Source organism: Erythrolamprus reginae, chromosome 3, assembly GCF_031021105.1.
Source record: "Erythrolamprus reginae isolate rEryReg1 chromosome 3, rEryReg1.hap1, whole genome shotgun sequence".
In the NCBI taxonomy this organism is placed as follows: Eukaryota; Metazoa; Chordata; class Lepidosauria; order Squamata; family Dipsadidae; genus Erythrolamprus; species Erythrolamprus reginae.
This window is the reverse complement of record NC_091952.1, coordinates 23,893,244-23,906,820: the sequence shown is the minus strand read 5'-3', so window position 1 is coordinate 23,906,820 and position 13,577 is coordinate 23,893,244. Positions and strand designations below refer to the sequence as shown.

The window sequence follows — 13,577 nt, the reverse complement described above, 5'->3', positions numbered from 1 at the left end:
GTGTCACATAGTTCCTACACCCATTAACTTGCAGCTCTCCAGAAGACATGAGGCATCTTCTATTTTGCTGCAGGAGATGAGTATAGAGAAATAGTTCACAGGGAAGGCGGGGCTGAGCTTGATAAACCACAGATCATACAGACCTGGTTTTAAATCTTAACAGTTCAGGTAGTCCTCAACTCACAACAGTTCATTTAGAGACCATTCAAAGTTACAATGGCGCTGAAAAATGTGACTTTTCAAAGTTTTTCAAAGTTACGAAGTTTGCAGCATTCCTATGATCATGTGATTCAAATATGGACACTTCAGAACTGGTTCATATCTATTGCTGTATCTCAAGGTCATGGGATCACCTTTTGTGACAAGCAAAGTCAATGGGGAAAACAAGAGTCAATTTAAGGCTCCTAACTTATCAACTGCAGTCATTTACTTAATAACTGTGACAAGAAAGGTTGTAAAATGGTACAAAACTCACTTAACAAATGCCTCACTTAACAACATAGATGTTAGTTCTGGTCGTAAGTCGAGGGCTACCTGTAGTTGCAAAGCAGACCACTTCCTAGTTGGTAATAGTCCTAGGCTGGAAGGATGCGACAAAATGGACAATACAAAATTGGTATCGGTACATGGTGGATCATATTCAATTTGAGATTATGGATAAGAGGATGAATTCGGCCAATGAAACTAATTTGTGGGAACTGATGGGACAAGGCAAGAGGATATATGGTTAGTAGAATTCGAGACCAAGTATAAAGAATAAATTATAATTACTTTATAATATGTAAATAGATATATTGCTCTTGGGCTAATATGGTACATAGAAAATATGCCCCCATTTGGGTGGAGGGGTATGAATGCTGTTTGGTGGTGGGCACTTAGAACACAGACCACATTGTTATGTGTTGTGTGAATGTTTTATTGATATATTGTTAATATGAAAATCAATTAAAATTATTTACAAAAGACAAAGTAGATCACTTCCCGACAAATAGAAAGCTTGTATGAAGAGAGATTGGATGGCAAAGTTTATGGAGATTCTCAGTCATCCAAGTCTTGATTGTCTCAAAGGTGGGGGTTTTTTTTCTCTGAAGAAGTTTCTTGGGTAAGAAGAGAACATCTTCAAAGAAAAAGAAAATCCAGTTGCCTTTTGAAAAAGCACCTTTGGGATTGGATGGCCACATGCAACTTCAATTCAATTCAATTTATTAGGTTTGTATGCCGCCCCTCTCCAAAGACTCTTCTCAGATCTCTGTGATCCTAGTCAACACTGTCAGACTTTTTACTAAATCTGCACTTCTATTTCTACTAGGGTTTTTTTCTCATCATTCCTATCATCCTTTTCCTCCCACTTAGGACTGTATGACTGTAACTTGTTGCTTGTATCCTAAGACTTTTATTAATATTGATTGTTTCTTCATTGCTTATTTGACCCCTATGACAATCGTTAAGTGTTGTACCACATGATTCTTGACAAATGTATCTTTTTCTTTTATGTACGCTGAGAGCATATGCACCAAGACAAATTCCTGGTGTGTCCAATCACACTTGGCCAATAAAATTCTATTCTATTTTATTCTATTCTATTCTAGTACCAATTTGGTACCAATTTCACTACCAAGATTCAGACCTCAACAGAAATAATCAAAACCACCCATGCATTCAGAGTATCTTTTACAATCCAATAAAACCCCAAACAAAACAATTTTTTTTTGCAATTTTTAAAAACTGAAAACATACATACAATATCATATACCTTCAATACAACTTAGTAAACATGTATCATCTGCTAAATATAATCATTAATACTCCTTATTTCATATCCATTACTCTTGGGATATGTCATTTATCTCGCGCTACCTCCTTTATCTAATTTTTGTCACCTGGATTACACACATTATTTTATTTTCCAATTAAATTTAACACTATTGCTTACTTCCTCAAAACGAAACATTTGAATCATGTGAAACAAATAATATTTAGCCAAGCTTTTTTTTTTCTCACCATGGTCAGCTAGGTATCCTCAGAAACCTCAAGCAGAGCTTTGAAGACAATAACTCTGATTCATGGTTGAAATAACCAGACAGGTTCATGCATTAGGCTAAGCATAGACTGCTTTACTTTGCCTTGAACCTCATCATGACCAATAAATTGCTGTATGGTTAAACATAGAAACATAGAAGACTGACGGCAGAAGAAGACCTCATGGTCCATCTAGTCTGCCCTTATACTATTTCCTGTATTTTATCTTACAATGGATATATGTTTATCCCAGGCATGTTTAAATTCAGTTACTGTGGATTTACCAACCACGTCTGCAGGAAGTTTGTTCCAAGGATCTACTTCTCTTTCAGTCAAATATTTTCTCATGTTGCTTTTGATCTTTCCCCCAACTAACCTCATATTGTGCCCCTTTGTTCTTGTGTTCACTTTCCTATTAAAAACACTTCCCTCCTGGACCTTATTTAACCCTTTAATATATTTAAAAGTTTCGATCATGTCCCCCCCCTTTTCCTTCTGTCCTCTATACTATACAGATTGAGTTCATTAAGTCTTTCCTGATACGTTTTATGCTTAAGACCTTCCACCATTCTTGTTGCCCGTCTTTGGACCCGTTCAATTTTGTCAATATCTTTTTGTAGGTGAGGTCTCCAGAACTGAACACAGTATTCCAAATGTGGTCTCACCAGCGCCCTATATAGTGGGATCACAATCATGATGTATTGCTAATTATGTTTTTTTGGAGTCACTCGAGTGAATGTGAGAAACCCTCATATTAATAATGAAGTTTAAACATTTCCATATCTTCATCCTCCTGTTTTCCCCACAATAAGTTCCACTCTGAGATAGGTTGGCTGGCTAAAAATGATTCAGCTGGCTCTGTGACTAGAACTTGTGATCTCCCCACATACATACATACATACATACATACATACATACATACATACATACATACATAAGCGTCTGACTAGCCTTTTAAGAAAATATAATCTGGTTCCCTTTCAGATATGATGGATTTCAAAATTTCAGATTCAGAATTAGCTCAAAATGCCCAAGGAGCTGCTGATACAGTTCTACAGAGGAATCATTGAATCTGTCATCTGCACCTATATAACTGTCTGGTTTGGTGCTGCAACCCAACAGGACCGACACAGACTTCAGAGGATCATCAGAACTTCAGAAAAAACAATTGCTGCCAACCTGCCTTCCATTAAGGACCTGTATACTGCACGAGTCAAAAAGAGGGCGGGGAAAATATTTACTGACCCCTCGCATCCTGGACACAAATTGTTTAAACTCCTACCCCCAAAACGTTGCTACAGAGCACTGCACACCAAGACAACTAGACACAAGAACAGTTTTTTCCCGAACGCCATCACTCTGCTAAACAAATGATTCCCTCAACACTCTCAGCCTTTTTACTAAATCTGCACTTCTATTCTACTAGTTTTTCTCATCATTCCTATCATCCTTTTCCTTCTACTTAGTACTGTATGACTGTAACTTGTTGCTTGTATCCTAAGACTTCTATTAATATTGATTGTTTCTTCATTGCTTATTTGACCCCTATGACAATCATTAAGTGTTGTACCACATGATTCTTGACAAATGTATCTTTTTCTTTTATGTACGCTGAGAGCATATGCACCAAGACAAATTCCTTGTGTGTCCAATCACACTTGGCCAATAAAATTCTAATTAAAGAATTCGACGTCCAACGTACCTGAGGTACATTAAGTTGCGAAGAGCTGTTTTATTATTTATCAGAATGTAAATCTATGTATTGCTTAGATAAGAAACCAGAAAGTATACAGTTTCCCCCAAAATAAGACATCCCCTGATAATAAATCCAATCGGGCTTTTAAGTGCATGGCAATAAGACCAAGTGCTTATTTCATGGAATAATAATAATAATAATAATAATAATAATAATAATAATAATAATAATAATAATAAATAAAAATAAAAATATAGGGTCTTATTTTGGGGAAAACACAGTAGCGTATCCTCCTTCCATTCTCTTAAATATGAGAAAATATTGTACAATACAGGTCTAATACAGGCTAAAATTCATATTGTCTGGAGATTATGGGAGTTAGGATACCAATGGTTGTATAAAAATTGTATTGGGAAAGGGTAGTCGAAGATATTTTAGCCCCCAATCCGATGTGTGAATATCAGGTTCTGTGCCTTTTCAAAAAATGCATAGGCATTTTATATCTTAAAGATCTTGTAACCTTACTGAATAATTCAAATGCACCAAACTCAGCCGAGAGTTTAGATTACATCTAGATTCACAACAAACAGGAAGCAGATCTTAAAAGTGTAGATGAGATCATGCAATATTGGGCATCAGTATTTAACACAAGTCCATGAAGCTTTCCCTGGTGCCCTTTCATAATCTGATTTAATTTACTCAAGTGCTTACAACTGCTGATAGGATCCAATTTGTTCCAAAAGAATTCTCATGCTTCAGAGAATTATTATATTCATCCCACTTCCATTATGAGGATTGGTTTTTAAAAATTTGTTTTCAAAAGCTGTCCACCAAAGCAGAGATTGTAATTCCCAAATAGGGCATAATTCAGTAAAGACAAAGCACTTTGAGAACTTTCTCCTTTTTTTTTTTTTGGCAGAATATGGATGGTTTTGCTCCTATTAAAATTATAGCATTATGGACATTGCAAACAGATCATATTACAAGTCAGCATCTCTCTCACACACAAGCTTTTTACTTGCTCTGCAAAAAAAAGTCCCATTAACCACAGGGCCAATATCAAGAACAACTATTTCCAAATTGTTTCTTGGGTAGATATTTGGCCAAGAGTTTTATGTACATAGCAGAGCTTAGTATGGGGTGTGGGAGAAGTTTGCTTTATTTGGTTAAACATTTCCAATATCCCAAGCATGAAGATAACACCATTAGATATCCTAAGAATTAAATCAATACTAATTAGTTACACATGTGGCCCACTAAGAAGTTTTTGTGTACCACCCTAACAAAAAAAAAGCATGAGGTTTTTGATTTTGCTTTCAGCCACTTAAAAGTTAAAAAACACAAATCAAACTGTCACAGCCGTTTGTGAATATCACACCACATGTCAAGCAGATGATAAAACTCTCCTGGATTTTAAAGTCTTGCACCAAATTAGGAAAAAAACCCAAAATACCCAACACATTTGCTAAGAGATTGGAGATAGCTAAATGTGTTTACTGTAGTTGCAAATAAGCCACACAGAAGTGAAAGGAATTCATCCACTTGAAACAGGCTTCACTATGCTTCCTTGAAACAGTGCATAACATTAACCATTTGAAGGAATGTAATACCTTTTCTTTTCCCCCAACTAACACATCTTTTAAAGAAAATTGTGCTTTAGTGAAAAAAGTCTACTAATGCTACTAAACATGATTTTAAAGACAGAGAGGGAAATGTTTAAACTCTCAAATTTTGGATGAATCAAATTAAATGAATACCCAGGTTCATATCACAAGTAGCCTTCTAAGAAAGGCAAACAAGCAAATACACTGCTCAAAAAAAATAAAGGGAACACTTAACACAATTGTAACTCCAAGTAAATCAAACTTCTGTGAAATCAAACTGTCCACTTAGGAAACAACACTGATTGACAATCAATTTCACATGCTGTTGTGCACATTCAACTTTGTACAGAACAAAGTATTCAATGAGAATATTTCATTCATTCAGATCTAGGATGTGTTATTTGAGTGTTCCCTTTACTTTTTTTGAGCAGGAAACAAAAGAGATTTAAAATAAAAATTTGACCTGATAGCATTTTAGAAAACCAGGATCACAACTGATGTGTTATCTATGCACAAAAGTGTCAATGACTTCATCCTTATTGGCTAATACTGCATTCCTGCCAGGAGTATTCGATAAGCATTAAAAAGCATTATGATAAGCATATCAAAAAAGCCTTGATAAACATAACACTATCTATGTAAAATACTGCAAGATCCATAAAAGAATTCTTAACTAGTGATCTGAACTGGGTTTGAATTTCAAGATCAGAGTTGCGGGGAAAATATAGACTTCAAACCAGACATTACCAAGCCAGAAACTCAAGTATTTAAGCAATAATAGAGTACTTCAATTCAATTTTGCATTGCATCACCGGGGAAGAGAAGAGACAGACAGAAAGAAAAAGAAGGGAACAAGTTGTTCTACTTTGTCCAAGAATCATTTCCTTACTAGCACCCACTAGTAAGCTATGTAAGCTTCTACGTACCACCATGTCCCTCCAAGGTAACTCCAGACCACACTTAACACTAAGGCAGTGTTTTAAGACCAAGCAGAAGAACCCCAAATACTGCCGCCAAGGTCAATTGCAGGAGAGTCCTAATTGTAATCTTGACATCAACTTACCACCCACAGAAGGCCGGAGGAGGCAAAGGTTAGAGCAGCAGCTTGTCAAAAAACCATCATAAGCTGCATGAGGCTTCGGAGACAAGGCCCCATCACTGCAGCCTATATGATGTTTCAATCGAATGAAAAAAGGTGGTGGTGACAGAAAGAAAATTTTCCTGAAAGGCACCTCCCACCCCCTTGCCTTCTCTTGCAAGCATTACAAGTAATGCTTGCTAAAAGAAACTTTATTGTCCTAAAAAAGGTTCCTACCGCTTAATCTCCTCCCCCCCTCTTTCTGAAATAAAATTACCTCCTGCGCCATTCTGGTGGAATATTTGGAGATCTTTTTCACACCAGTGTACGTCAGAAAAGTAATTGACGCAATCAGGAAGAGCTCTTCCCCTGTGCTGTTTTATATTTGTTTTTTAGCCTTTCAAATGTAACAGTTAAAAATGCCTGAAAAGACCCTGCAGTTATTCATATGGAAGAATTTTATCAGATATACTTGACATATTAAGAAAAAAAGAAGTTTGCCTCAAGGACAGTTAGCAGCTGCAAAGAGCAATTAAGTCCTTTGGACAGTGGGAAGTGCTAATTGTCAGTATGAAATTGTTGCTTTTAAGACAATCCACTGTTATTATTTTAACCCATCAAATTAATCATCCTTTCTATTCTGGCCCTCCCTCAAATCTACTTAATTCTCTTTTGCAAACTTTTGTAGTATCTGGATTTCATTTCAATGCTAAAGACAAAGACCTTGATTTCATTATAAACTCCACCCAGGATGCAGGAAAATGTTTCCAAACATTATTTGGGAATTCTTAATTTTTTAAATTATCATATCTTAAAGCTGGATACAGCTAAATTGTTAGGCTTGTTCCACACACAAAGTGTTAACAGTCAGATATCCTCTATCCATTTGTCCACCTTTAAAAAGATTCTTTCTGTCACTTAAATACATTTCCCCAGTACAAAAATGGAGGGCAAGAGATTTGACAGCATATTAATGCAATATAATGTCCATTCTTTGGGAAATATTTGTTAGATTTTTATCCTGCATTTATAGAAACATAGAAACATAGAAGATTGATGACAGAAAAAGACCTCATGGTCCATCTAGTCTGCCCTTATACTATTTCCTGTATTTTATCATAGGATGGATATATAATAATAATAATAATAATAATAATAATAATAATAATAATTTATTAGATTTGTATGCCGCCCCTGTCCGAGGACTTGGGGCGTCTCACAACAACATAAACAGTGTACAAATCCAATTTTAAAATGCAATTTAAAACCCTTATAATAAAATAAAATAATCACACAACCAATCAAACCTTGACAAATGGGGGGTGTGTGTTAGTTTCCCCATGCCTGGCGACAAAGATGAGTTTTTAATAATTTACGAAAGGCGAGGAGGATAGGGGCAGTCATAATCTCTGGGGGGAGTTGGTTCCAGAGGTCCGGGCCCACCACAGAGAAGGCTCTCCCCCTAGGTCCCGCCAAATGACATTGTTTAGTCGAGGGGACCCGGAGAAGGCCAACTCTGTGGGAATATATGTTTATCCCAGGCATTTATTTTTGTTAACTCAAGACAACGTCCATACTTAGTGGTCCTCCTTCCTATTTTTCCTACAACAACTGTAAGAGATGGGATGGACTGAGAGAGAATAATGAGTCCAAAGTGACCCAGCTTGTTTTCATCCCTAAGGCAGGACTAGAACCCATAGTCTCTTGGTGTCTAGCCAGCACCTTAAACACTAATTAGATTCATTCTCTTATTCAACCCCTGATGTTGATGTGAAACACCCAAGTTCAATTCCTTACAGTATTTGGTTACATCTACCTCTCAGGCTTATCCTGAGGTTACAGATTGAAGGAGAAGCAAAGGCTGCATTCATACAGCACACAAAACCTGTAGTAGCCAGAATATGAGGAGATCCAGTTTGCAAAGGCACATGGAACTAACCACATGAAGGTTTAGCAACATGTTGTGTGAACCCAGCCAAAGTGTTTTGTGATACTATAAACCTGCCCCCTTAAGTGCTGCAATCTTTTAAGTACAAAAGATGCTTAATTATGTATATAGGAGTATTAGCTCTTTCTTTTTGCAGGAGGGTTTCCAAAATCTCAGACCAGTGGTCATATTAGTTAAACCTCATGTCCAAAATAACTGGAGGGGGGTATTTTTGAGCACATTCCTTTCAGAATTGGAATGCACTGAGAACCAGTGGGGTTCAGAGAGTGTGTTAAACTTTTAATGTGCTTATTTTCTAAAATAAATGACGCCACACGAGTTTATATACTGCTCAAAAAAATAAAGGGAACACTTGAACAATACAATATAACTCTAAGTAAATCAAACTTCTGTGAAATCCAACTGTTCACTTAGGAAGCAACGCTGATTGACAATCAATTTCACATGCTGTCAGCTCATTCAACTTTGTACAGAACAAAGTATTCAATGAGAATATTTCATTCATTCAGACCTAGGATGTGTTATTTGAGTGTTCCCTTTATTTTTTTGAGTAGTTTATAGTAATACACTAATAAAGCATGTTTTTCGCTTTGCTGTATGCAAATTCAGAAACTAAAGAAACTTGAGAGATCAAGTACCTTGCTCAGTGCAGTGATTAAATAGGCTGGATAGGTGGAACTTGGATCTTCTGCAATTTTCTATTAGCTGGGAATTGGCCCAATTTATTTAAAAGGCATCCTATGCAATCTTTTTTTAAAAATTTAATGTGACCCCATCATCATCAGCTTACACACCCTGTTCAGAAAATTTATTCGGTGACCCTTCATCAGCATTCTGTAAAGACAGGCGTCTGGGTGTCGCTGTCCATTTCATCCGGTCCTTCAGACCCTAAGCATTAAAATAATAAAACCCCAAGGCAGGGAAACTTAAAAAGCCCACATTTTTCATCCGATGGACCGTGCGACTCCGGCCGCATCCTCGAGGTGGCGCAGCAGAGCAATCGAAACATCCCGGATCCGCAGGATAAACAAACATTTTAAAAGCGCGGATGCTTTTTTTCCGACTCAAATTGACAACACAACTCAAAAACAGATTTATCAAGACGGCGCCTTTCTCTCTCTCTCTTCTCCCTCTTTCCCTCCTCATTTCTTCCATAACGGGTTCCCGCAACACCGAAGCCGACGGCTGCAGACTGGGCTGCGAATTAATTGCGTGCCTTTTATGCGATAAAATTGATTTAAAGAAGTATTTATTTGGAAGCTCGGGTTGCCCTGAGGAGGCAGCACAAGCACACTTTTTAAGCAGGGACGGCTACCTAATCTTCCGATTACCCTCGCTCCCCCCCCCCCACATCATGCAACTCCAAAAGAAGTTATTAACCCTTTTGTTTCAGGACAGGCTCGGGGTGGGTTTCCAGCTGTCGGCGGCGAGATTTACATGTGGAATCATCACCTCCGACGTGCACACCCCCCCTCCCGCGCCAGCTCCATCCTAAACCAGATGCACAAAGGAAAAACAGTCATGCATTAAACATGGGATTTATAGCCCTTCTGGCTGGCTCGCTCGTTTTCTTAAATCACCATTAACCGGGCTCAACAATTGCACGTTTGGACTCCAAAGGGAGGGAGGGGGCCGAAGGGGGAGAGGAGGCGGAGGGGTGGGGGCAAAAGAGACTCAAACCACCCTGCAACTCTCACCCACCCTTTCCCCCAAAATATGCATTCCTACCCATTTGAGAAATTGGGTTTTAGGTTGGTTAGAGCAGTGTTTCCCAGCCTTGGCAACTTGAAGGTATGTGGACTTCAACTCCCAGAATTCCCCAACCAGCAAATGCTGGCTGGAGAATTCTGGGAGTTGAAGTCCAGATATCTCCAAGTTGCCAAGGTTGGGAAACACTGCGTTAGAGGTAGTAATTGGGATGGCTTGCTTTTAACATTAAAAAGTAGACCTAAGGATTCACTCAAAGTTTGCAATGTGCCCCTCTGGAGCAGAGAGGGGAGAGTGTTGGGTTTTTTTTAAAGATGGGAGAGACAATCTTTGATTGATTAGGCATAGTTTCCAATATTTTAAAGTATCAGGTTTCCATCCACCCACAGTCCCAAACTACAAAGCTCAGGACTCTCTCTACTAATACACTGATTCTTCTTAAAGTGTCTTTCCCTTCCTGGTAGTCCATTCATCCCCCATTATATTAATTAAATAGATTAGATAGATAGATTAGATAGATTAGATAGATAGATTAGGTAGGTAGGTAGGTAGATAGATAGATAGATAGGATAGATAAACAAACAAACAAATAAGCAAGCCGCCATTCATCAGCCATTATATTTAATTAATAAATAAATAAGCTTCCATTCACCACCACCCATTATATTTAATAATTAAATAAGCCGCCCAGAGTCCTTCGAGAGTTGGACAGCATACAAATTTAACTAATAAAATAAATGTGCCTCCCCCCCCCCAAAAAAAAAAAAACCGGATGCATCACCGATTTGAAACCCAGTTTTCCAAAACCTTGGGAGTTTTCCAAAGTCCTCAATCCCGAATTATTCACCCCTTTCCCTTTTTTTCCAGATTGCGTCCAGGTTCTGCGCTTCTTTTTCCTTTTAAAACCGACAAAAGCGCTTCTCTTCCAGCGCCGGGTCCCCCCCTCCCCATCTCAAAAAAAAAAAAAGCAAATTAAATCTGGGAAAAGAGATCAAGCTCCGTTATCAAAATGATAGGAGAGCCGCGTGAGTGTTTAAGAAAGATACACAGACAGAGAGAGAGGGATAAAGAGAAGGTGGCGGATCCATGCAGTTACTTGGGGCAGATTTTAAAAGCGCTCTGCCCTCCCTCCCTCCTCTCTCTCCCCCCCCCCCACCATATTAGCTCACGGGAGTTATTTTAGGAAGTCGGAAATCAAAGATGGCTGGAGGTCAGGCTACAAAAGGTCCCGAGCGATTGTAATCTCTCTCTCTCTCTCACTCGGGCGAGTTTTTAGTTACTAAACGGCAGAAGCAGCAGCTCATCCAAAGAGAGGCACCAACGGGGAAGGAAGGGGGTGGCGGAGCAGGGGGGGGAGATATCACAAAAGGTATTTTTAAGGTTCCTCTGGGCGCCCCCCACCCTGCCAAAAATATTTTTAGGGAGTTACCTCCTGGGTCCGCGGCTTTCTTCTACCAGGGCTCCAAATCAATCGCGAGGATGTGACTGATGGGTGTGTGTGGAGATGCTAAAGACGACTTACGTTTAGGAGGTAGGGGCAAAAAAAACCACACATTTTTTCCAAACCGAAGAGAGAGAAGAGCTTTCCTGAGAGAATCGCTCATTAGGAAAACCTGGGTTATTATTATTTTTCTCCTCCATAAATAAAAAAATTAAAGCCTGGAGTTCAGGGTTCAAATTCCCCTCTCCAATAAATTAAAATTTATCCGAGATTGATTGATCGAGGAAAGAATATGGGGTGGAAGAGGAGGGGGGCAGAATAAAAGTTACACACACTTTCCGAGCTGCCTCCCGCGAGTCGTGGGAAATCGGGATGGAAGAAAGAGAAGTGGTCCAGATTACCGGGAGGATCCCGGTTAAGAAACCCCGATGAACCACGGGGGTAGATGGGAGAAAGAGCCGCTCACACGCGCACAAAACCACGCGACCCCCTTTCCACCCGATCCTCCTGCTTGATTTCTTTCTCTCCCCCCCCCATCAATTAAAGTTGGAAATTGACCGGCGCTCCCTCAATTGCCCCCCCCCCCCTCTTTTACCATTTGCAACATCCGGGAACAGCCGCTCGTCCGAATGGATGTGCTGGGGCTTCGCCTGCTTGCGCCTCGACATGGTGCGCGACACGCATCGGAGAGCCAAATAGGAGCGATTATTTTCTTCTTCTTCACAAACAAATTCCTGGAGTTGGGAAATTTACTCCCGGGGAGCGGAATGCGCATGTCAGAGTAATTATGATTATCAATAATGCATTGCGATTTATCATGGGTCCCTGACAGCTGATTGGCCTGAGTCCAAGAAGCTCGCAGATTATTCAAATAAGGCCCATTGATCAGGAGAGCAGAAGGGGACGCTGGGCAGTGTAGTCTCTCTCGCCCTCTCGGCCGCTCCTGTCCGGCCGGGTGATTGAAAGGTGGACGCCGGGACGCCGCTGCCGCCACAGGCGAGGGGGTTCGCGCAAGAGGCCCGCCGGCCCCAATTGGGTGGCATATTCCCTGAAGGGAAGAGAGAGGGTGGGGGGGGGAAGAGCCGGGCTGCAGGTCTCGAGTCCATCTTTGAAAGTAAATAAACAGCCGGGGCAGGACTGGTTTTCTCTAAGGCGGGCCGGACAACCTCCTCCTGCCTCTCTTTTATCTCTCCCTCGCATTATCTTCTGCCTCCGTGGAGGAAGTTTGGGCTCGTCCGTGGGCGCGTGGGAAGGATCCTGAAAAGCATCCACACCCGCCGCCCATCCGTTACCACTCTGAGGAAAACCGCTTCCACTCCCCCTTCCTCCTCCTTTCGTGCAAAACTTTATCCCTTTTTTACTCAAAGAAAAAAGGAAGAGGATGGGGTTTAAAAGGCTGGCTTCGAAGATTTACTTGGCAATGGGAGCCGTCAAGGAAATAAAAAGAATGAAATGGGGAAATCACTACTGGTCCTTGAGCGAAATGTACACTGCTATAAAAAAAATAAAGGGAACGCTTAAACAACACAATATAACTCCAAGTAAATCAAACTTCTGTGAAATCAAACCGTCCACTTAGGAAAGCAACACTGATGGACAATCAATTTCACATGCTGTGGTGCACGTTTAGTTTTGTACAGAACAAAGTATTCAATAAGAATATTTCATTCATTTAGATCTAGGATGTGTTCTTTGAGTGTTCCCTTTATTTTTTGAGCAGTGTATTTTTAAAAAATAACGAGTGTGTTGTTTTTTTAAAAAAGAAATTGGTGAAAATACCTTGTATTTTGGAGGGTTGTGTGTGGGAGAGCTCGCTTGATTTTCTGCCAAAAATCCAGAAGGCCACTAGATGGCAGAAGAGTAGAGGGTGAAATTTGGCTTGCCTGCCCCCTAGCGGTCATCCAGATGTGTACAGCCCAGATGGGGTTAGCTTGTAGCCTTTGTGGATTCTTTAGCTTACCGTAATTTGCCTTGAAAAGGGTGATTGGTGATGGTGATTTCCTACTTTGAGGAAGGAAGGAAGAAGGTCTAGAATATAATAGAATTATTTTATTGTCCAAGTGTGATTGGACACACAAGGAATT

At 39.8% G+C, this 13,577-nt stretch overlaps 1 protein-coding gene across 4 annotated transcripts in view; it reads right to left on the bottom strand.

Annotated features, from left to right (window-relative positions):
* The window catches only part of SALL4 (spalt like transcription factor 4), a 50,292-nt gene extending 38,052 nt beyond the window's left edge, over nucleotides 1–12,240 (bottom strand). Inside the window, exon 1 of one of the 4 annotated variants that reach the window (XM_070744601.1) lies at nucleotides 12,089–12,240. In XM_070744601.1, the coding sequence (XP_070600702.1) occupies nucleotides 12,089–12,161 (73 nt within the window). In that variant the 5' untranslated portion in view covers nucleotides 12,162–12,240. Of the gene's footprint in view, nucleotides 1–10,899; nucleotides 10,943–11,481; nucleotides 11,563–11,826; nucleotides 11,847–12,088 lie in introns of those variants that run through there. The other 3 variants (XM_070744603.1, XM_070744602.1, XM_070744604.1) reach the window with 3 other exon arrangements.
* Nucleotides 12,241–13,577: the final 1,337 nt, after the last annotated feature.